The 24,602-nt window shown below is 39.0% G+C and overlaps 1 protein-coding gene across 3 annotated transcripts in view; it reads right to left on the bottom strand.

Moving 5' to 3' along the window:
• Window positions 1-24,602, bottom strand: part of CDH13 (cadherin 13) — a 449,953-nt gene that overhangs the window by 136,152 nt on the left and 289,199 nt on the right. For all 3 annotated transcript variants that reach the window (XR_008432843.1, XM_053952983.1, XM_053952984.1), the window contains exon 7: window positions 2,121-2,299. Coding sequence is in view for 2 of the 3 variants with exons in the window: in XM_053952983.1 (XP_053808958.1) it covers window positions 2,121-2,299 (179 nt within the window). In the remaining variant the exon portion in view is untranslated. The remainder of the gene's footprint in view (window positions 1-2,120; window positions 2,300-24,602) is intronic.

The following is a 24,602-nucleotide window of genomic DNA, read 5'->3' as shown; positions in this document are numbered from 1 at the left end:
GCTCCCAGTAAAAGGGCATTAATACCAGCAGTTATCCTGCAGAGGAATGGCACATGGTGCTCCCTCCAGCCCAACACCTTTCCAGAAAGCCACTCATCCAAACCTGGTGATGGGTAGACACCTTATTCCCCAAGCAAGAATTCCCCAGTCAGACATTTCTTCCTCCTAAACTACTCAGACATTTCCTCCTCCACATTTTACTCCCCTCTGTCCCCACCTCACACAGACAATTTTTTATAATAATTCAATTTCATGAGCCACACAGAAATACAGAAGTGTTATTTATATTACATCAATATTAAATTGGTACCCAGATTTTTTTTTCATGAATAAAACCATGAGGCTGCTTGTCTCTAAAAGCTGCAATTATGGTAAAAAATAGAAGTTATTAATTTTCTTTGACCATGAATGGCAATGCCACAGATCTGAAAAAGGAGGCCTGGCCACCAGTTTCTAGTCAAGACATTTGGGCAGGAAGGGGAAGAGGCTGAACCCACAAAGATGACTGTGAAAAGATAAACATCCTTTTTCCCAAAGCCCTTCCTCTGACCAGACAAAGCGAGACTGGATTTTAACTGCAGATCATACTTAATTTTAGTGTTAAAATTGTACACAACCACACATTTTGTCCTGTAAACCACTCAGATTTGGAACAATAAAAATTGCTCTGGAATTTCAACAGATCCCAGCTTGTCATGTCACCTTCAAAGTAAAGGTATGAAATTGGTGATTATTAAAAATCACGAGGCATTCAGACCCTGCTCTCAGGATATACTATCCAGCCATAACACCCATCTGACTGAGGCCAGGTTTCTTGCATGGAGACAGCATCATTATTTCATGAATCACCAGTGACCTTTGGAAGGCACTGGGAAAAGCAGCCATGCTCATTCCCTTCCATTGATTTTCTAATTTTGAGTAAATTGGTTTAATCTGGAGAATGGTTATCTATGAGGAATAAAAATACCTAAAACTGTCTTTAGAAAACAGTAAAAAGGTTTTGAACTGAAACGATGAATTTAGAAGGGAAACTTGACGGAGAAAAGGTAGTGATTTTATAAGCTTTAACTTGGGCACCATTCTGTGGCCAGCCACCCAAACATGAATAAAGTTAGAATCTCTTTAAACTTAAAAACACAGACATTCAGACCCAGACATTAGTTTTACCCTTAGTTTTACTGCACTGTGTGCCTGGTATCTGTGCCTGATTTACCCATGAAATATTTGCTGTTGGAAAAGCCTGTAGAAAAAACCCACCCACCTAGAAAGGGAAGTGTATGGGCAGCATTTTCACCTGGTAAAATGAAAAATAATGTGCCAAATATTGAGAATATTGGACAATCCGGAGTCTAATCAACTTAGAAGACAAGCTCAGTGACTCAGCACACGCCTGAAACATCCTGCAAGAACAGAATTTGGATGTCTCCAAGAATCTAAGAGCACTCAGGGCTACTTCATCAAAGGAAATTGTGATTTATAGAGTAACTCTTTCTGGTGCCAAGATTTTATATATTCCGGTATCTAAACCTTTGGATTAACAGATTGGCTCTACTTTATTATCTTCTGAACATGAACTGATCATACCTAAGCTTTCTTTGCCATCAATTTATGCTCTCATAATGTTAATGATGTGTTATAAGCATAGATTTTGGTATTATGGCAATTCACCTTAAAGCCACCTGAGAATTACCTGTTCTTTCCCTACCCCTTCTTGTATTTCCTTTTTTTGGCTATGGGGTACACCAAGCTAATCAGATCATTAAGTCCACTCATAAAAATATTCTAGGAAAGATATAGAGCACTATACTAATAACCTCAGAGTGAGCTATATGCACAATTAGCTCTGGGTGTCAATTACTAACTCTAAATTGAAGTCCACTTAATCCTGAAATCTTCTTTCTCACCACACAGCACTAAATGTCTTGCACAGAAATTATGAACTACTAGATTCATAAACATTGATCAGAGCTTAGAACTTCTTAGGTCTAAGTAAGAAATAAAAAAAAAAATTCTTAAAAGAAATGAGCACCCTCAAAAGTGAGCACCTGAATCCCCACACAACAACACCCAGAGCACAACCATTAAAATGTGGGACTGGAGAGAGGAAAGTGCTCACTCACCTCCCGGTCCAGCAGCGCTGGGGACACCACTGTGACAATGTCTCCCTTCTCTGGGTCGATGTAGAACATGTTTGGGGAGGGTTTGGTGGGGGTCTGCCTGAGGATGTTGTAGCGCAGCAGGGCGTTGTCCGTGCTGGCGTCGTCGGCGTCGAACGCTGCCATGCGCATCACCGTGGTTCCTGGGGAAAGGGGCACACACAGCAGGCACTGAGCAAAAAATCCTCTCAAACTGAGCAGCTCCACCTGATATTTAGGTTGCACTTCTGTTCCTATTATCCTTACTTTTGTTTGTTTGTTTGTTTTTTTAACTAGGCTGGAAGAGACCTTCAAGATCATCGAGTCCAGCCCAGCCCCAACACCTGAACTCAACCCTGGCACCCAGTGCCACATCCAGGCTTTGTCAAACCCATCCAGGGATGGTGACTGCACCACCTCCCTGGGCAGCCACTCCAGAACTTTATCACCCTTTCTGTAAAAACTTTTCCCTAATATCCAACCTGTATTTCCCGTGGTGCAGCTTGAGATTGTGACCTCTGGTTCTGTCAGTTCCTGGAGAAAGAGCCCAACCCCACCTGAGCACAGCCACCTCTAGGGAGTTGTAGAGAGTGAGTATTTGTTACTCAGCCAATAGAAGACTCGTATGCTCTAACACAAATTCCCTGTATCTCTGTGCTTTGAAGACATCCATAGTAATTGCATTTCACTAAATGAACTGCAGATGTATCTCTTCCACTTTAAATTCTGCAGACAGAAAATACACAGGTGGCTACAATGAAAACAACAATATTGAAATAACAGCTCTCTATTTGCCTGGTGAAGTGTTGCAGTTCAAAATGTATTGGATGTCATGTCTGTCAATAAGAAATGTTGTAATTATTAAAGCCTACATCGTTCTAATTTCAATTTGTACAAATTTATGAGCTTATTTTATGAACAACAATAAGCCCCCCATCTTTATTGCCCCACTGTCCTTCTGTGCTGAAGGTTTCCCTGACAGGAAATTCCCTGAGCAAACAGTTCTGCTGGAGATTGCAGTAAGGGAAATGCAATTCCCTGCACAGGTTCCTAAATGCTGTGCAGAGGAAAAACCTCACTCTGTTTCTTTATCACAGTTTAGAGAGAGGATCGAAGAACAGTCCTGTGCTTAGGAGGGGAGCACATCCTGCATCCCTGGATCAAGGATTTTCCTCTCCCCAAGACAGCAGCCCAGAGGCTGCAAAATTCTGTCAGCATTTTATCAGCTTTGTACAGTACACTGAGAAACAAAGAAAGGGCACAATGAGACGCCTGGGCTGAACTGTGAGATGCTCACCCCTAGACCAAAATGATTTCTTCATCAGTTCATCTGTCATTGTAAATGTAAGCATTAGTTTGAAAAGCAATCTAACTAAATAATATGTGGTCACAGCAAGATTAAGTATTTCTGGTAATATTGAGCTGAGATTCTACCAAATAACAAAAAAGCCATGATCAAATCAATAAATTCATTTCAATAATGAATAATCTGTTAAGTAACAGATTAGTGTGAGACATTAGCAAACTATAAAGTAAGAAATCTAGAAAGGGATCCAGTCTTTGGCCTAAAAATCCCAACTGAAGCAATTTATCAGATTCCATGATCTACACCATTTCCATTGAAGTAACTTTGCACTGTCACCATTATCTCCTGTGAGTGTCAGAGTGAGCCATAATTCTTTGCTACAGGTTAATTCCTCTGTAGGAGCTCACCTTCATCTTTTCCCCACAGACTGGGCAAGTATTATTTTAAACTATCATGGTCAACACATTTTAAATACAGCATTTTCATTTCTCTATAGGTCTGTAAGACCATAGCATCAGTTTTCAGTATTCACAGAGACTTCTGTGGCAAAATGACTACAGGAGGATAAAACTTGATACAGACAGGGCCCAAGACATTAGATTGCAAGTTCCTCAATAAAATAAATATGTATCATTCATGTACAGTGAGTTTGTCTTCTTTCTGAAGGTCTTAGATTTAAAAAAATCAAATAAAAATGAAATATTATGGTAAAAATCAAAACAAACCCAGTTTCAGTTATAGATTGATATAAAAACTGTTTGTTTGACACTGTTAAACAAACTCAACTGTCTTGTTTAGATACATTTCTTCTTGTCTTTTTTCTCCTTTTGTTGTAGTTCCCAGAGTACAGAGTGTTGCCTCTTCTTGTAGTGACCTTGAATATAAGCTCTCAAAGGTTTTATTTCATTGCTACTTCGGGCAGAGTTACCCCCTTGAGAAAAATAGCAGAGCCCTGACAGCATGTTGGTTTTATTCAGCAGTGATTAAAGGTCAGACAGCTCAAAAAGAAGCTTACCACTGGATACCATGCCATGTTTTCCAGTGTTACAAGATCTCAGCCCTGATATTTTCACCTACTTTGTGTGAGACTGATTGAGAAGAAAAGACAGAAAAGAACTGCTTTCTTTTTTGAAGAATTAAGATTCATCCTCTTTTCACAAGTACAGGATAATGTACTGTTTTTAGAAATTTATCACATTTTTCAGAAGATTTTTTAATGTATCAATGTTAGATAACATGTTTCACAAGGATCTCCCAATCACAAGGTTTCAGTGAAATAAATAAGGACTAAGGCAAATCTCTTTAAGAGTGCCCAAGTTCATGTGAAATTAAATGTATTTCAGTACACAATGGTTTCCTGAAGAATGCACTTTAATATGATGCCATACTCAAGTACAGTAGAAAACATTTTGAATGACTACAAGGTCGCTATTATTATAAATCTATTAGATGAGCTGATGCTCAGCAGAGGTTTAGAAACATATATATATATATGTTCAAATATATATATTCAAATAGAAATCCTATTTATACAGTTGTCCTACTGAAATATGTCTGATGATAAAACAGTGGAAGGCACATGTAAATTTTAAGATCTGATGTAAATCCCCTAATCTCTTGTTACTCTGGCATAGAACTGGCTTAACACAATGGCTGAATCTGACTCTGATTTGCCAGCTGCAGTTCTTTAACCTTTCAACTCACTAGACATTATCTTGTTCCCTGCAATCAATCCTTTGGTGCATACAGATAAGAATTCCAGCAACTCAGATTAGCAGAATTTTATATTCTTTTTGCATAGAGATGCCAGCTCCAGGAGTAAAGCTGGAGAGAATTAGATACATCTTTTTTCTACGCTTCTTCTCTCAAAAGTTTTTTGGCATTGGTTTCTGGCTACCATCAAAGTGGAATTTAAATCTAATTTTAAAGTTATTCTATTCTCACAAGTCCTCATTATGTGTAAAAAATGCACATAAAATGTGGGGTTGTCTTTAGATGTTGTTATGTATTAGTAGAGGTTGTATTTGGTTTTTGTTTGGAAATCAATACAGAAAACTGCACCCCTCATGTGCTTCATATTTGTGGCTGATGCCTCAAAAACCACAAGAGCTTTAATCCAGCAGTTAAAACATACACCTGGAATATTAGACCTTGGAGAAGTCTAATAGCTAGATTTCCAGGGAAGAAATTCCCTATCCTAACTGAAGTGTCCACAGAGAGAACATAAATGACAAATTGGGATTGGACCACCACAAAGGATAATGTTTATGTAGAGATCTCCTTCTTAAAAGTAAGGTGGCCCAAATGTATGTTTTGAAAGGCTCTGCAACAGACATCCAGTCCAAAAGAGCTTCATTCAAGGTGTACACTTCTTCAGTATTTCTCCTTCATCATAAACTTTTATTCTTCATAAAAGATTCATTTCCCCAGGCCCATAAACTGACTACATCTTATTCAGTGTCGTTTTACAAACACTTCCATTCCTGGCATCAATCAAATGCAGCTGGCTTTCAAACCACAAAACAACAGCTTGCTACATTATCATGTTAAACAATACACATAAACTTATCAGGCTGGGGAAGGAATGTCTGCAAAATCAGCAGCTTCTTCCTTGTGCCAATGACGCTCAGAGATCCATGGAGGAAACCCTCCCAGGAAAGCTGCACTTGTGTCTTGGTGTGTGGCAATCAATATTCAGGCTTTGTTTGCCACACTTTCTGGGCAGAATCACTCAGAAATCCCAGAATCACTCAGAAATCCCAGAATCACTCCCATTGCACCTCCCAGAGTTGCTCGTGGCCAGACCCAGATCCCACTCCCAGGCCATTGCTCCAGAGGCTGCAGCTATCAATGTGTTGGTTATTTGAAAATATTGGCAAAATCTCCCCTTAGAAACCAAGAAGTAAAATCTAACACATGCACGGTTTTGGAGTGACTGGAACAGAGGGTTTCTTGGGAAAATCTCTTTGGTATTTAGTTAATAACCTCCAATAACCTGTCTCACTCTTTTTTTTCTTTTCCTTCCTTCCTTTTCTTTCTTTTTTCTGCCAAGATGCTAAGAGAACATTACTACTGAACTTTTATTTATTTACTATATGCAGATGCTGGGTTTAAAAGAAGGACTGGAGAGGAGTGGAAGTGAGGGTTATTTCTAGCCTGATGAAATGTGAATAAATGTCTCAAGCCTACAGCCTTTAGAGAAGACTAAATTTGAAGACCAACAATAAAATTTTAACCAGTTTAAGGACTGCAAAAATTTAACTTTATGAGAGCTACAGAGGTCAAGAACTTCACCATGGAGTTTTCTCAGCTGATTTTCACTCTTTCTGTGGTTCTCCACTGTATATTCAGTACATTAAATGTTTTTCTACATTGTTACAGAAAGGGAAGGGCTTATTCTCTTAATTAACATAATTGTTCTGAAGAGTTGTACTTCCACCTTCTCCACAAGTTCAGCTGTGTCTCTGTACCTGATAACAGTCAGTTGCAGAGTGTTACATTTTCCAGAAGTACGGCTATTTTAACCCAAGAAGGAGGACAAAGAGTAAAAAATGGGATGAAGAAGGAAGAAATGAAGAGGGTTACCTATATCTCTAGAGCCTAACTTTCAGAAACTGGAACAAAGCAGGAAGCCCTCCTGACAATGTTCTCATCATAACTAATTACATGTTTGATTATAATTTTGTACTTTCAGAAAAAAGGCCCCAGGGGAGCAAAACAAATATAAGAAGAAAGGTGTATTATGGTTCCAATCAAGGGTGTTTGAATTGCAATTATGTGTATCATTAAAAACTTCAAGGCCTTGCTCAATAAAGAAGACATTGAGTAAGAATCACTGAGTTCAGGCTTTAAGCATATCATATATTTGTATAGGGCAATAATTTTCCACCATGGGGCTTCCTCACATTCTCTACTTAGATGTCTGGCAGGTTCTTTTAAACTCTAGATTGGATGGCATCACTGAGCAGTACTCTGGGAATGCCAGTGCACTGCAGCCAGCAGGACTGGAAGGGTGAACTGGTGAACTGTCAGCTCTGAAATGAATAATAAACAAACTTCTCCTAGTACACAAAATATTAAGTAGAGATGAAGAACTGTCAAGAATTGTTACTATCTCTAGAGAGCTAATGCAGTCAGAAGCATATAAATTGAGTAAGAAATAATGGGACATTCCCAGCTGAATGTTATGACAGAACAGAGAAGATGTATGGGCAGGTCAACCTTTAGCAATACTGGTATTTAACCTTTTTTCCCCAGGAACAGCACAGTTGTTTTGGCAGAATGAATTATTCACTCCTGGGATGTTTGGAACATGACTTATACACAGTCCTGTCCCCAGCCACACTGCAGCCACTGTCACACTGTGAGAACAATGTGAAGAGCTCTCAGGTATTCATTCTCTGCTCCAGGCCAGACATTGATCTATGACATGTCAGTAAGGGAATTTGCATTAACTGGAGTTATGTGACATGGATCTTACTTTGGTGTGTTGTATTTTGACTGCAGTGCTCTGGGTGTTTCCTTCTTTAGGGTAAAACTGTGTGGTGAAAACATGGAAAATTGTTAGTCCCACCAAGGATCCCCAAATTGTGTTTATTGTCTGTACACACCAGGTTATGACATTTTGTGGTAGCATATTCATACTGAAATTTACCTCTGTTTTGTGCAGATACACAAAATTGTGAAGAATGTAATTTATCCTTTCAGAACACCAAGATCCCCTTCACAGATTTTGTGTTGTACAAAACTCATTATCCCCAAACAAGACAACCTACATTTTAGACTCTGTGCATTTTCCCACACACAAAGGAAAAAAAAAATTTAAAAAATGCATGAAGGCTTTTGTCTTATAGACTACAGATAGCAGGAAACAGGTATTTGCATGAGGAGTAAAATCAATGAAGTCTCATTTCCTATCTGGTGCTGTCCAAAAGTTCATCCCCTGAATGGATAAGATGATATCTTTTAGAGGGATCACTAAAACAGACCTACTATAACTCTGCCTTCCCCTCAACAGCTCCCTCAGTTCCACTCATCGCTGTTCCCCCTTCAGCAAACAATTCTTCCTTGCCCAGGCAAGGGAATCTTTCACTCTTGTTCATTTACAGTCTCTCCAGATGGACTGGGAATTGCAAGTTTAGTACAAGAGGACTTAGGACAATGGAGATGCAGCTGAAAAAAACCCAATATTCTTCCTCCAGATATAAAGAGGCTGCAGGTTTAAGCAAATCACCAAAGATTTTTTCTTAACCAGGATTCTCCCTAAGTAAAAATGTCACACTCTCATGTCTGTTTCCCTTTTGACCAGCAAAGTTTATTAAGAAAAGGCATGAATTACTTCTTGGATCATGACCATAAGCTATAAAACGTCCCACTGTTCTAATATTCTAAGTGCCAATTCATAACATAATCTTATGTGTCAGATCACATAATTCATAAAGCAATATAACACATTCTCTTGAAGTAAATGGTTTAATGTAAATGATGGTATGCATTGAACATCTCGCAGCAGGCAGACATGACAGAGCAGTGATTTATGAGTGAAAGAATATCTATTCAACATACAAAGAGCAAGATTCAGCCCCAGGCACGACAAACACAAAGGGCCCACGTTCTCTCTGGAGTTTGACTAGCACTAGAAATCAATCAGGAAAATCACAGCAAAAAGAGACTAGATGAGACATTTAAACATCATGAAAATCAACCCCGTGAAAACAAGGCAGGGGCATTCTCAAAAAACATACACAGGCATCTTTGCTGAGAGGTCAGATGGAGAAATTTCCAGAATGTTTGTGTAACTCATCACCACAGGTGCATTTGGCCAACACTGCAGAAAGGCAGCCCAAAGCCCAAGAGGAGTTTGGTCAGTGCCAGCTGAGCTCCAGCCACAGCTGCCCCAGGGCAGAGTGGAGGGTCCCGAGCTCTTCCTCTCCTTTTTTCAAACCAGCAGAGGTAAAAAGCCCAACACCCCTGCCCAAAGTGCCCTGCTCAGTCACTGAGCCCTTTGAGCTGAACTGCCTGACAGCTGAAGCTTTTTGTCAGAGATGATAGAGAATAAAAACCTTTACCTTTAAACAACTCATCTTTAAAACAATATCCCATAAGTTAACATGGCCCATAACCAGAACTGTGGGAAAAGCTTACAGAGAATGGGAGGAATTTCAAAATTGCAGATTTCCCCAGGCAGCTGCTATTTGTGGAGATCCACAAAAGAACTGTTTTCTTGAAGAGGAGTCTCCATAACATTAACAAGAGAGACTTCTCTCTCTAAGTAAACAAAAGAAAGACTGCTTCAGAAGTAGGAATCCAACTAAAATTTTAAGGTTTGTTTCTTTGTCAGTAGGAAAGAAAAGGTTGTAGGGGGAAGAGAAGTGTCCTAAAGGTTTTGTTCTTATTCTTATTACTCTTTCTTTTAGTTACTATTAATAAATTTTTCTTTATACCCTTTGAAAGTTTTAAGCCTACTTTACCCTTCTCCTAATCCTATAACACAACAAAAAAATTAATAAGTGCATTCTAGTGAGTACACTAATAATTAGCCAACACTAAACCCACCACGCTAATTAGTACATTAACCAAAAAATCTCAAATTAGCAAACTAAAACCACTGCAGTCGCAGAGGTAACAAGCCCAAGACTCGACACCAAGGTGCCCTGCTCAGTCACTGAGCCCTTTGATCTGAACTGCCTGATGATGCCTCAGGTTTTAGCTTTTCTATTTTTCACATTCTGTGCTGCTTTGGTGTGTGGGTCTGAGCTTCATATGAGGGGATGGTGAGCTCTCTGCACAGAGCAGGGAGACAAAACAATTCCTGCTCCAGCTGGGCACCAAGGACAAATTATCCAAACCTCAGGCCCAGGAGCACAAACAGCGTGGGCTGGAGAGAGAAAAACAAGCAGGATGGGAGTGCCTGGGCTAAAGCTGGAATGGGACAATGAACTGCAAGGTGCAAATGGAGCAGAGCTGATCCCAGTGAGAGCCCCCGGGAGCGCTCGTGCATTTTGGGACCATTTTGGTTCCTCTTGGGTGCAGCCCTGGCTGGGCTCTGGTGCTGCCCAAGGTGGATCCATGGAGGAGATGCTTTTAATCAATCCCAGCTTTATTCTTTAGCTCCATCTAGTCTCTGTTCTAGGTCAGCCCTCACCAGGCATCACTGACAGCTGAAGCTTTTTGTCAGAGATGCTCACAACTCACATGCTGCACTGTGCTGCCTTCCCAGGTCCCATGTAAAATTGGAATTGCCTGCAATCATTCAAATTTGATTTCAGGCGTATGTAAGCTGTTTAAATGCAGATGCAAACTTTATAGTCAAGGGTAAGCAGAGAGCTTACTAAAAATATATATTCTGCACTTATTTCTGTTTTATAATCCAGATGTTTTCTTTTCGCTTTTCTTTACCTTTTCCTTGATAGTTTCCCATTCTTTATCCTTCCCTCTTTTTCTGGGGGGTAAAGTTCTGGCCAGAGCAATTCAAATTGTTAATAGGCAGCGATTTTTAAAGTCATACAAATAAATAAAGCCTGATGTAATTTTCATATCCAGAAATACCCATGAGAAATTAACTCTTGAATATGGTAGAAAGCTTCCCCTAAACTTCATGACAAGAAATAAACCAGGAAAAAATTAGATTAATCATTTAACTTTCTCCTCCAAAAAAGAAGCTAATATCCAGTTTCTCCCAACCTCTAAGCAGGGTAGCATTCTTAATCAAGATAAATGTAGAAAAGAAAATAGAGGTTTCAGAGACTTTGCTTAGGTTAGTAAAAAAAGATTGACAATTATTTGCATTCTGAACTTCTGGGAGGGAACTGACCATCTTTCACTTCAAAGCTACTTTCACCTTGTCTCCATCCAGGTCAAGCAGAATTAGAATTCTGAGTATTTACAGGAATGGCAACAGAACCAAGTACAAATCCTTCTCAAACAAAACACTGCTGATCACTGAGAACCCAGTTCACATCCATCAAGCCAGGAAAGACTGAATTTGGAGACCAAGCTGCACTTCCCAGTTCTTATACAGCCCAGGTATATCTTATCCCACAAGCCTTTCATAGCAGCAGTGTCCTTTGGAAAGGAAACTTGGGGCACTGCTAGGGAGGGAGCAGCAGTGTGTTTTAAATCAGGAGTATATTCAAATCTAATAATGCTTCATAATGAAAATAAGAAAAATATTTTTCCTTTCATTCCAACAACAAATTATTCCAAATGGGAAAAAAAAAAACCCTCAAAATAAAACAGTGTAATGTATGGACACTAAGTGCCTATTTTTTTAAAAACAGTAAAAATTACAGTCCATGAGAAATGGGTAATAAGAAGCCCAGGCTACACTCTGTGTGTATATTCTGCATTAGGACTTGTTCCAGAACAACATCAGAATGGAGAGATTTTTCTAAGAAGGGAACATTTTCACTGATTTCAATAATCTTTTGATCAGGGCCACACTCACAGATGGAAGATCTCATTCCATAAATTACCTACTTTTGTAAAGGAATTGACTGACTTACAAATATAAGAAAGGCAGCAATTACACTCCCCTGTCTCAGTGGGCTTTAATCAAAACCACGTCATTACTTCATAGAAATCACTTTGCACTATTCTTCTATGCCCAAGTAAGGTACCCTGGCATCCTTCCTGATTAAAAAGTGATAATATTACATTTTAAAAAGATCTATTAGTGCAAGGTCAATCTTCCCCAATTGGAAACACTTTTTAAGACAGGGGGCCAGAATTTCTGTTGATCTAATTCAGCCCAGCACTACTAAAGCAAAGATTTATCTTAGGTGAGGCTGTGGAATACAGGATTGACCTTGATGGTCTGTATTAGGTATTAGGATTACATTGCCTTTATTCCCTTTTTATCTCCCCAGTTTCCCACTTCAATATATGTGAAATGAAAGAGAAAACAAAAGGATGATCTGTGCCTTTTTTTTTTTTTTTTTTTTTTGTGCCTCTTCTACTTTGGATCCTTTCCCTTCTTGTTGCCAGCAATTTACACAAGCATCCAATTTTTCATATGGATGTAGGATTATGAATACACAGCATCACAGACTCCAGCAATTACTGCACCTGGGAAGTTCTCATCGTTACTCTTTGCCTGTTAACTAATATGAACTGGTTGTGCTTTAATCTCAAATTACAAAGTGGAAATAGAAGTGAAACACCCAGCCCTGTTACCCCTGAGTCTGCCACTGGGGCTCTCAGCGCCTACATCAATCCAAAATTAACCAGATGAGCCAAGGGTACTTCAATATTACAAAAGCAGTGCTAATGAAAGGAGAATCAGGTGTCCTAATGAGGAGGCAAATCATCTCACAAGGCTTCTATCTTCCTCTGCAGGAGCCAGAGCACACACTTAATTCTGATGTATTATTTCATCTTTGTATTGATTTCATCGCCAAGTCCCAGCCATTTGATCTATTAAACATCTGAGAGTTTTTATCTGAGGGATAAGTGTTTCCATCATAATACAGGATCTTTTTAGGTGAGTTTTGTTTTTCTTCACCCCCTTCTGCAGCTGAACTCCTGGATAAATTATTTGGTTGGGCTTGTAGTGTCTTCCCTGTTGAACTTATTTAAATTCACCCTGCCTGAACAATATTTCATAATGGACTTCACTGCTGGACCCAATAAATAAACTGGGCAACTGCTCCCTGTTCTTGATTCAGAAAATTGCATTAAGTGCATTGCACGTTTCTGGATAAATCATATCACAGATGCAGTAATTCCTATTAAAACTACAAACAGAAGTGGAAGATTTGTTTTTAAGGTCTCAAAGTAAGCGTGGAACAAATCCTTAGTGAGGATCATGAAGCATGTGTTGGAAAGATATCCTTAAAAAGGATTCATTCTTCCCTCATGCATTCTCCTGAACCCAGTTCAACAGCTTCCCACTGTAAAGGAGTCCACAGGAGGAAGGATAAACACCATCAGTTATCCCAGGAACCTGCACTTCAAGTTGGTCAGCCTTTAAATCAAGTCCACACAGCTCATTCTCTAAGAGTAATAAGAGAAGATGGAATTGTTTGCTGCCTTTTTCCCCATCTTGAGACTAAAGTAGCTGCACATAGAAATCTTTGCAGCCCTTCTTCAAATGATCTTTTTGGTTAAATTATATTTTAAAGCCACTGATAGCTGAATTTAATAAATTATTCAGATGCTGCAAGAGTGTGCTCTGTGATTTTAAAACAGGCCTTTGAAACTATCTTGTATAAATCACAGGTTTCAAAACCATCCATGTTTGTAACAAGAGTACAATTTGGGGTCTGTGATATATATTTTCAGTAGGGATCCTGATATTCTTTCCTGAATTAAGTCATTGATTAAATCACTTAGTTCAGCAAGTGTGATTACTTTCACTCAGTTACAACCATTTTAGGCTCAGATATCCAGTCTTTTTTATAGTCACTAAAGAGGGACTGGCAGTTTTGGATGCAGTTCATCCCATTCTAACATAAAAAATTTAGGAAAGGTGAGATAAAGCATCCTTACAAGTGGTTCATTCTGGGTGAAATCGGAATCTGAGAGGGCACTTAAAGATGTGATACACTCTCATTAATTCTGCCCACTACTACAGGAGTGGAAAGCAGGGTTAGAATAAAATGGTTCTCTTTTACTTTTGTTCTGCTACCACAGACTCCAGAACCCTTTCTCTCCCCATCTCATGACTGCTTAGGGCTGAAGGGATCTTTGTTCTTTACAAACTTTGTTCCTTCACAACTTTACAACCTGCACTGGCACTCGACCCCTGCTAAGTGGAGCCCTGCAAGGATTAAGAGCAGGCCAAGATATCCCTGGTTTTATTCCCTTAGAACTGATGCATCTTGTTAGGAAGGGACCTCAAGCAGCAAATCAAGTTATTTTAAGTCTGTGTGTAATTGATTTAGTACTGAAAGGGCTACATTATGTCCCTGCAAAGAAAATATGAGCATGGAAAAGCTTCTGTATGTCATAAACCATCTAAATATTGACTATGAAACTCCTTAATGTAAAATTAATAATTAAGCACAGAACAGGTCACGATATATCACTGCCGGCAATGGGGTACTTAGAGATCATAAAGATTTGTGGAGCTGTGTGCAAATATGGGGTCATTAAGTCACAGGCTTGCTAAGTATATTTATAAATGCACATATTCCTTCTTGAGCAAAAAGAAAACAAGCATCAGTCAGTGCCAAATCATCCTAAGAAAGGAGACCCAGGAAAAGATTTCCAATTTTCAAACTTCTAGTTCTCCACTGGGTACTTTTCCACACCCCTCAGCCTGAACACAGTTAAAATTCAAGTTTTCAACTCAGGCTTCAATGAAATCTTGTCTCTTGGAGAGAAGAGAACGTGGGTCTGTGTGAGGGATGCCCTGCATGGACCATCACAGGTGAGTGTCCATTCCAGCCATCCCTTTCCCTGTCTGGAGTAAACTGGAAGGCAAACAGGACTTGGGAGCAGACACAGGTGCTCCTGCCTCGGGTTCCCTGTTGACATTTGCCCTCACCATTTCTAGAGCTGGAAATGTCAATACCAATATACCACAAAGTTCAAAGGCAATGTGTAAACACCATTTGTCAAACAGTCACAGAGTTTCTCTTCAACCTCAGTTCTTTTGTAATTTTGAGTGGAGCCCTGATTCAATGTATGAAAGAATGAAAATTCCAAATTATATCAACCTTCAGAGCATGAATCCCTGAGAGCTTGAGTGCATTTCTTCCATGCAACACTTCAGTTAAATAATCAAGTAAGAAATATTTGACTTCAAAACCCTGTGATTTATTTGTTTGTTTTCCCAGTAACTTATATGAAATCCTACTTTCTAGGGATGTGAGCTGTAAATTTCCCTAGCAATCAACAAGTTCAGGGATTGAGTCAGAGTTTTTGTCTCTGAGGTGTCTGCTCATGTCCATCCCTGACCCTGCCACACACTTCATAATTAGATCATCAATAAATTATTATATTTATACAAACAAAGGGTTGAGGATCACAGAATTCCTACCACATCAATTCCCTGACTTTTGGCAAGACCAGTGACTTCCAAACCCCATCCCATACTTAATACCTACTAAAGAAAAAAAATCCAAGCAAACAACTATTCCCCAAACTTATCAAATTTGATATCTTTACCTTATAATTTTGGTAAATATTATTAAATTTATTATAATACAAGCATAATAAATATATAGACTATATTTATATATAGTATAAATAATTATTTTATATATATATTATATATAAATAATTATTTTATGTCTGTTTATCTACAGTAAAACCCCTATGACAGCTACAAATGAGCCACAATTATTTGTGTCTATGGATTGCATGCCAAACTGGGAAAATTGTACCTTAAATCACAGATCCACGACAGATCTGGGAAGCCAAAGAGGAAAGAAACATTCCAGTGACAGGTACCAATGTCAAGAAAAGTTATTGTGTATTTTTATAACATTACCATGAAGATGCATCAAATAACTGCAAACTCTTTTGTTCTGAGAGCTCACTTTGCTTTTTATCTCAATGTGCTGCTTTAAAGAGAGAAGAGTTTGTGATTTCAGTCACTTCCACTGCACCTAAGAACTGACCCAGGGATAGAAATCCCAGCAGATTTCTCTCAAGACTCTCTCACATTTCACTTTTTGTGCCTAAACAGCCAGATCTGACAATGATCTCCTTGCACTAAATCTGTTGGCACAGAACAACTACAAATTAAACCAAATGGGTAATTTGCTAAAGCAAATTAAGAAGGCCCATTTTTACAAGTTTCCCACTCAGGCAGAACACCGGTATAGTTTTAGAATGTAAAGAAAAAATCCAGTTGTATATATCCATGCAAACATGGACTTTTAAAACTACAGAACTGGTGGCAAGTTGGTGATGTTGTTAAAAGCACAGAAATACAGGTGCCAAAGCACTGTGAAAAAAAAAATTGAGGTAGGATATTCTTAAATAAATTAATCTCTAAAGACATCAGGCATGTGATTTTTTCTGTATAAATTTTCTGATTTTTTCAAATTTGCCTGGTTAGTAACTTTTTATATGTATTAAAATATACATAAATATTAACCCCAAAGAGAATATATTTAATAATACATAGTAAGACTTTTTAGGGAAGCATTTATCTCTACTGAATACCAGTGATATCTTCTGTCCTTGAAGTGATCATGGATTAAGACTAAGTTTTACTTGAAACTTTTAGACACATTCAGATCTAAAAATCTATAAAAATCTCTAATGTTCCATATAATTTTTGTATTTAACAAATAAATCACTTGTGCCTTCTGAGCCTGCCATTCTCTCAGCTCCCTGTGCCATGAAACACTGTGATCTCCTAACCAGTACTTTATTCATTCGTCACAGATGACAAATATATGACAAATATATATATATTTATTTATTTATTTATATAATCTGTATAACAAACCAGTTATTCTGATATTTTTCATGCAATATGACACAGAGCTGTTGTTAGCTGAATAACTCAGCTGCAGGAATCCTACAGGAATAGCTTCACTCTGGTGCCTGGAATGCAATCTGGGCCAAAATTCCCTCCCTTGGTTGGGAATCTGCTGGGTGCTGGGAAGGGAAATGAGAGTTTTGCTACAAGAACTCTTCCCATCTGGTTAAAAAATAAATGAAAAGTTAAATAAAATGGGAAGTGCTGCCGTTCTCTGCTTAGATTTTGTCCATAAATCAGCTCTTCTGCAGAATTGGGAGGTAGTAGAAGCTGCAGCAAAGCAGCATTGATGTTCCTATTCCAGTTTAGCAATCTTAGCAGCAGCTCAGAGCATCATTCAGCAGCATCCCACTTGCAGAAGGACCTGGTTATGCCAATTCCTGAGGGGTTTTAGCACATTTACACGTTGGAAACAAACTGATGAATGCTCTGTGGTGTGTCAGTTGTGGAATCTCCCGTGTGTGCTGCTGGAGCTCCACACACAGACATTTCCTGCTGCTTCCAAACAATAACATTCCCATGCTCAGGAAAATGTGATATCCTGAATAATGCAATGAAATTGAATGGGCTGCTACAGTTGGCTTCCAAAAATCTTCTTTTTTAAACTAATGCTTTGCTCACTGATCTGCCAAGGTCTGGGCAGTGGGTGAAAATGTCTGTGTGAGACATCATGAGGGTGTTGCTCCACCAGGATTTGAGTGGAAATGTTGCAAAGTGGCCCCAGTGTCCAGGAATTGGAAAGAAATTAACACAAAAAGCAGTTAAGAATATTTTTCATTCTCTGGTTTTGTGCCTATTCCTAAAGCAATGAGATCTATTGCATCCATAATCCATAAATTGCATTATAAATTACCCATGCTACAGATGTTTATAAGCCATAATTAAAATCAACCCAGTGCCCCTCAATTAAGCATTTATGACAGATTTATTCAAAAATTAGTTAACCATTTATAAGGCACTTAGATGGAAACAGAGTATAAATGATGAGTTTCAGTTTTCTGGGCAAACTTTATAAAGCATTTTAATTTCATCTTCTGTCCTGGTTACTGCATGTGGAGACTGTGCAGTACTGGAAATAATTTCTGACAAGTTTGGAGTTCATGATGCTGGAATGACTCCATGAATAACAGCACAGGAGCATTACAGGCTCATAAAAGCAAATGAATGCTTTAAGAGCTGGCAGTACATTCTTAAACCTGAAATCTATTGCAATGTACTGCTCCGAAGCAAAGAGAAATATTTTAATATATGTATAATTATCAGTGCCTGTGTATTTTTCTTTGATCTAATTTTATTTTTTATTCATGTAATGGAGTTAATTTTTATATTATACACACATATAGTTGGCATAACAGACAAAAATGTATAGATATAGAAAATATTAATAAATACATACATCTAAATGAAGTTATTTTTAATTTATATCAGTACAAATGTGTTTCAAATTTGGTGTCTTTTCATTGACACATTCACCTGCTGAATTTTCCACATTGATTTGGCTTGACTCAAATAATTCTGGAAGAGCCCTGTATGGAATAAGAAGCTCAGCATCATCTCTTAGTTGCTGTAGCCAATGCCCTTCCCATAAATCTGATCTCTTACCTGATCAGTAATTAAATTTATACATGCTTTTAAAAAGTAATTAATGGAGGTATAATATTCATATTGCTCATGTTTTGCTGCATGCATCAAAATTAATTAGTGTTAATAAAAAGTTACATGGGTTGGAAACTACATAACAACTATTACAGAGGAGGGAAAAAACATCATTTCTGCTCCTGCTCTGAAAATAGTTTCTTAAAAATCCCTAGAAACTGAAATGTGACATGGCAATAAATACATCTGTTACTCAAAGAGGTTGTATTTCTGCAGCTCTAATGTACAAAACTGCTTGTATTGATTCTTCCCCAGGCTTATTCAATTAGAACATTTGAAAAATATACAAATTGTGAGGCAAATATTTACAGCTGTAAATATTTACAGAATGTAAGCTATTGATTTTTGTGTTCAGGAAACATCACAAGCAAAATTTTCATTTAATGTTTCAGTTCTCAAATACAGTAACAGAGAAGTAAGTACAGAAAACTAACCAGCACTGGAATTTAGAGACAAAAAATATCTGATTTCCCCAATTTGTTTCATGTAGGCAAACATACAAAACCTAAACAATAGAAAATTTAAAGATTCCTCTCCCTCTGGAAGAAAACAGCTTCATTTGCATAATCTCCTACAAGTCTAATTTTCCTTTATGATATTTTGGAATGTTTTCCTGATCAGGGAATTCCCTACGGCTGTATAAAAAGTTCTCCACTCAGTAATGAAACACTTTTTAAAATCACAAAATGAGGATTTGCAGTACAAATATCCCTGGCATCCTGCCGCAAGACAAAACTATTTAATTCCTTCCTTTAACCAGAATCCATATAATCAGGAACAGATTTATGCCTCTGGAATACAGCAAAGGAGAGCTTCCCTGAGAGGGGATACTCATGTTTATGACAAACCACCTCAAAATGCTGTTTAGAGCAGCTGAAGCTGTGGCTCCGTGAAGGGACAGGCAGGAGGAATTTGAATGGGAATTAAAAAAAAAAACCTAAGGTGTGGGCAGCCAATCCAACCTGAGCATCAGTGAGGGTGTGAAGCACATTCCTAGAAATTCCTGCCCTAATTGTCCAGCTTCCCAAATCTCAGCAATTCCTGCCCTAATTCACAGAATTCACAGAATCACTGGGTTGGAAGAGACCTTCAAGATCATCGAGTCCAACCCAGCCCCAACACCTGAACTAAACCCTGGCACCCAGTGCCACATCCAGGCTTTGTTAAACACACCCAGGGATGGTGACTCCACCACCTCCCCAGGCAGAGAATTCCAGAACTTTATCACTCTTTCTGTAAAAAAATTTTTCCTAGTATCCAACCTGTATTTCCCTTGATGCAGCTTGAGACTGTGTCCTCTGGTTCTGTCAGTGCTGCCTGGAGAAAGAAAAAATTGCCCTGCTTCCCAAATCACAGAAACTCCTACCCTAACTGTCTCACTTCCCAAATCCTAGAAACTCCTGTTCTAATTGTCTCACTTCCCAAATCCCAGAAACTCTTGCCCTAATTGCTCTGCTTCCCAACTCCCAGAAACTTCTGGTTTTTAATTGCCATGCTTCCCAAATCCCAGAAACTCCTGCCCTAATTGCCCAGCTTCCCAAAACTCTTTCCCACCTGGCTCCTGCCCAGTGCTGTGAGGTCCAGGTTTGGGCTGTTCCCAAAGGCATCCCTCCTGTGCCAGGAAACCACTCCAGACATCCCCTCTGTCCTTCCCTCAGCCACACTCAACATCTCTGCCAGGCTGGCAGAGGAAAGGGGCTGTTTGAAGAATCTGGGGCTGGGGGGGAAGTGAGTGCCCCCTGATCCATCAAGAATCCTTGGGATGGCAGCACCATCCCAGGAAAAGATGCAGGCAAAAAATCCACTGAGGTTCGGTGCTCCACCAGCTGCAGCATCACCCAAAAAAGAGCAGGGCTGAAGGGGCAGCAAGGAGAGCTCTCCTGCTCATGGCCAAGCCCTCCTCTGGTACAGGCACAGCAATGTGCCCCAGACAGGTGAAATTAAATGGAAATATGAGCAGGGAAACTTAGACAGTTTAGGACAATTGTCACTGGTGATTTTGAAAGGCAAAAAATGATTTATTTTTGCATAATTTTCAGAGGCTGTTTCCTCACACGGAACAGGAGCAAATGCAAAGCCTCGTGGTGGTCAGACCAAGGGCCATGCAGGGCCACAGCTTTATGAACAACCACACTCTGGTGTTCTGCACAGCTGATTAGTGGCACCTTATTGTACTGCTGGAGAGGTGCCTAAAATGAAAAATGATTATTTTGCTGTTTACAGCTCATGCAGAGAGGGTAGGCAAGAAGAAAATACAGACACCCAAGTAAATCAGCACAAGACCAACATAAAATGAAACTGTCATCATCCTCCCTGCCCTTGAATACACTGAAGGGATATTGCTACAGCAGGTTTCAACCTTCTTCAAATATTAATTAACCATGGAAATTTAAGGTCCTAAATTTAAATCCACATTAGTGAGCAAACTGGTTCCCAGGTACTGCCCACAAGAATATTTCCAGGGTAGTGACACTTCTCCTGCTGTGTACAAGTCTATCTCTGAATGGAGGATGACTTAACAGACATTCTGACATGGGATCAAGTTCTTTGAAAGATGGGCTAGATTTTATTACACATTTTATTATACAGACATTCCTATTAATGGAGAAGAATTGTTAAATAAATGTTACTACTACTGACAGCAGTAATAGTAACATGATGGGCAGATCATTATTTATTTAGTTTCCACATTTCCAATTTGTTCCATTTGTTTCATAACTACACAAGCTTGAAAGACTTCTTAAAATGAATCACAGAAATGAGAGCCAGAATCAGAAAACCAATTAGATCGTCTCCATCATTATTCCTTTAATTTCTTGTTGTCTACATGTTACACAATATGTAGGAATATTAATGTTCCCTTTTAAAAGCAATTCCAACAATATTTTTTCTAACACTGAGTCAAGATTTTCCTTCCACCTCCCTCCAAAATGCAGAAGTGACCATTAATATATTTACAAATGAATTTATAAATAGCCTGAAATGAGCTAGAAATGTGGCAGCCCCACAGCACCCAACAGATTGTGATTTATTCTCAGCTTCCACTTGAAACCAGGAGCAATGTTTCTTTTTCTCTGTACTGATTATTTTTCAGATCAATGATTTTCAGCTGCATTTTAATTACAAAACTGTAACACAATCTATTCTTCTTATGTATACATAACACAAAATGCTTCAAGAAGCGTGTATAAGAAATGAAGCTTGTTCTGAACATAACAACAGAAAAGCTGATTCAGCTTTCCTTTCAAAACCAGGAGAAATGGACTTGATTTTCAGCTCTATCAAAGGAGCAGTGAAGGTCTTTCAGGAATGAGCAAAGAGATGAAGATGCAATGTGTGTTTGCCTTTCCCCAGTCAAAGGGGCGAGCAAAGCCTGTCAAAAGCAATCTCCCCACATCCACATTTCCCATAATTGCTCTTACAGTGTTCCACACCTTCTCTTGGCTGCTGATGCCACTAAAACATCCGTGGCTCTGGCAGTGACAGTGGTGGCAATTCCAGAGAGGTTTGGGCTGTTCAGTTCACTGAACAACCCTGGACACAAGACCAGGTAACCTCTGTACCTTGAGAGGCCTCTACAGTATGTGCAGGAACTGAAATTCCCATTGAATTCCAAAGCAAACAAACCAATATTCCCTGCAGAAATCCAGCACTGATTTTAACTGACTGAAAACTAAAACTCTGAGAAAAGAGAAGAGCTTTTGGGCACAACATCTCTTACTTCAAGGGCACCTTTCAAGAGGGCTTGGTGCTCCAAAGGGAGTCTCCTCCAATTCTGTTGTACAAGTAAACAACATCATTTTTTCAGAAGTTATTCACAATCTTAGGCCATCACAATCACAGCTACTGGTGTACAAGTAGGGTTTATACCAAAACCTTTAGCCAGACGTGTCCTGCCCTTCATCCATGAGCCAGGCACAAAACATCCTCTGTGTTCCACCATTCCTGTGCTGGCATCTCAGTAGGAAAGTCATTCCTGAATGCTTCTGCTTCACTTTGGATAATTGAATGTTTGTGCCACAGGGAAGATGGGCCTGGCACCCCAAAGTCAGACAGAGGAGAGAGTTTGAGCACGAGGCTCTCCCTACCCAGCTCGTGATCCAGGCAATTCTCTCCTAACAAGAGTCCTCCAGCCACGCAGTGCTGGGAGGAGAGCAGCTCCTGCTCGGCCAGCCAGCAGCTTCTGCCAATTTTTGGGCTTCCTTTTCCCCTCACAGTGAAGATTTGATCACCCTGCACAGACCTCTCTGGCATTTCTGTGGGCATCACCACCGATGTTAAAGTTTGATGTCAATGTATAACACGTGCTGAGAGGAATATTTGTCTGGCTGCTTCTCTTGGTGTTCTGCCAGTTTAAATGTTTTAGGAAAATTTAACTGCACCTGTATGAAAATTGTACAGAGTATAGGGCAGAAATAAATGTTTTACAAATTTCAGCCTTTTTTTTGTTTGTAAATTTACAAAGAGGACCAGTACTGGGTCTTTGAGAGAGCGAATCTACATAATGCCCAATGTGAGAGATTTTTGAAGATGAAAATTGACTCCGCTTTTGTTATGTTTCCTTCTTCGTCCTTGGCAAACCTGCCTGTATAATAAAACACACAGAGTTTGTGTGAGGCTGATTAACTAGCTTGTTTCCAGTAAAATTACTTTCCCTTGAGAGGAACATTAAGATTCCTTTAATGCAATCTTCAGCCATTACCATTGATTATGGCTTCATTAAATATGAAAATGAGGATTTACTCTTTGCAGCAGATATCCTTTTCTGTGTACGTGAGTAAAGACTTTCCTCTGTGCTCCGCTCAGAGAGAAGCGTGAACAAATATTTTATTTATGTACAGTTTTGGAGGAAGACATTGCCTGTGGCAAGAACACAGCTCACTGGAAAGGACTTTGCCAACAGGATGAAAGTCTGGGACACAAATCACTCCAGCCTAGGCAGCCTCTGAGGCACCAGGAAGTTAAATGCAGCAAACATTCATTAGTGGGATAAGCTGATGAATCACAGCAATCTTATTTGTGAATGAATCCATACATTTATTAAAAGGCCAGTTGAACATGGAAAGATATTTCAAGTGTAAAGCCAACTTGATAACAGGAATGGATCTCTGGCAGGTACAATGGCTTCATCTAAAATATACATAAAATAGCCACTATTTAAGGAAAAACAGCAGAGAAAATCCAAATTAATGTGCCAATAGCACTTGAGCAGCACTAAAGATTTTTTTTTTTTAATTACCTTTCTTGTTAGGTACTTTTTTGTAAATGCTTAACTTAATTCTATCTTTGGAAGAAAAAGAGAAAAAAAAACAATCTTAAAGAATCTCCTAGTACTGAGAGAACATCAGAGATTTCTCTAATTAATACACTATTCCATAATCAATATTCAGTCCAGGAAGCTTTGAAAAGTTAAATTCTGGGTAAAAGACAAGTTCTCTGCCTTGCTCTTTGGGTCACTCAGCACCAGAGGAGTAGGTCTTGTACTCTCCTGGTGCAATGAGATGTTTTGAAGATCACATTCAGATTCTGCCTCTACAAATTTTGCACAAGCTGTAAGTCGACAAATCCACCAAATTCTTGCTGTAAAGGATATCCCCAGTTTCCCCATTTATCAAGGAGATTTTTTTCAAGGCCTGATCTATAACCTCAGGGATCAATTCAGACAAAAGTGCATCCAATCAATAAAGTAAGGAAGGAAAAGCAAAGCGAGCAAGGAACTAGAGAGGAATAGGAAGGTTTTACTTTTAGTAGGTTCTGTATACACACCCTTACAAATAAGAGCTGTTCTCATGACTGATAATCTCACTCTTGGCTTCCCTCTAAACCAGTAAAAAGTGCATTTTTAGTTCTCATCTTTGCATCAAAGTGCCAGACATTGGTTTCTCTCTTTGGGCTAGATTTCCATTTGGTAGGAATTCAGCTGCTCTCAGCAGGTCTTCGTGAGGAAATACAATAAAATAGGTTAGGAAATGTTCCTCCCTCTCAGAAAAATAACCCTTTGCATGATACAACACTGATATAATTAATATTCACCAGTTCCTGGTGAGGGAGATGTATTCACCCAGAA

This window comes from Vidua chalybeata, chromosome 11, assembly GCF_026979565.1.
Source record: "Vidua chalybeata isolate OUT-0048 chromosome 11, bVidCha1 merged haplotype, whole genome shotgun sequence".
In the NCBI taxonomy this organism is placed as follows: domain Eukaryota; kingdom Metazoa; phylum Chordata; class Aves; order Passeriformes; family Viduidae; genus Vidua; species Vidua chalybeata.
Note: the sequence above shows the minus strand (reverse complement) of the source record. Positions and strands in the feature narration are given on the sequence as shown.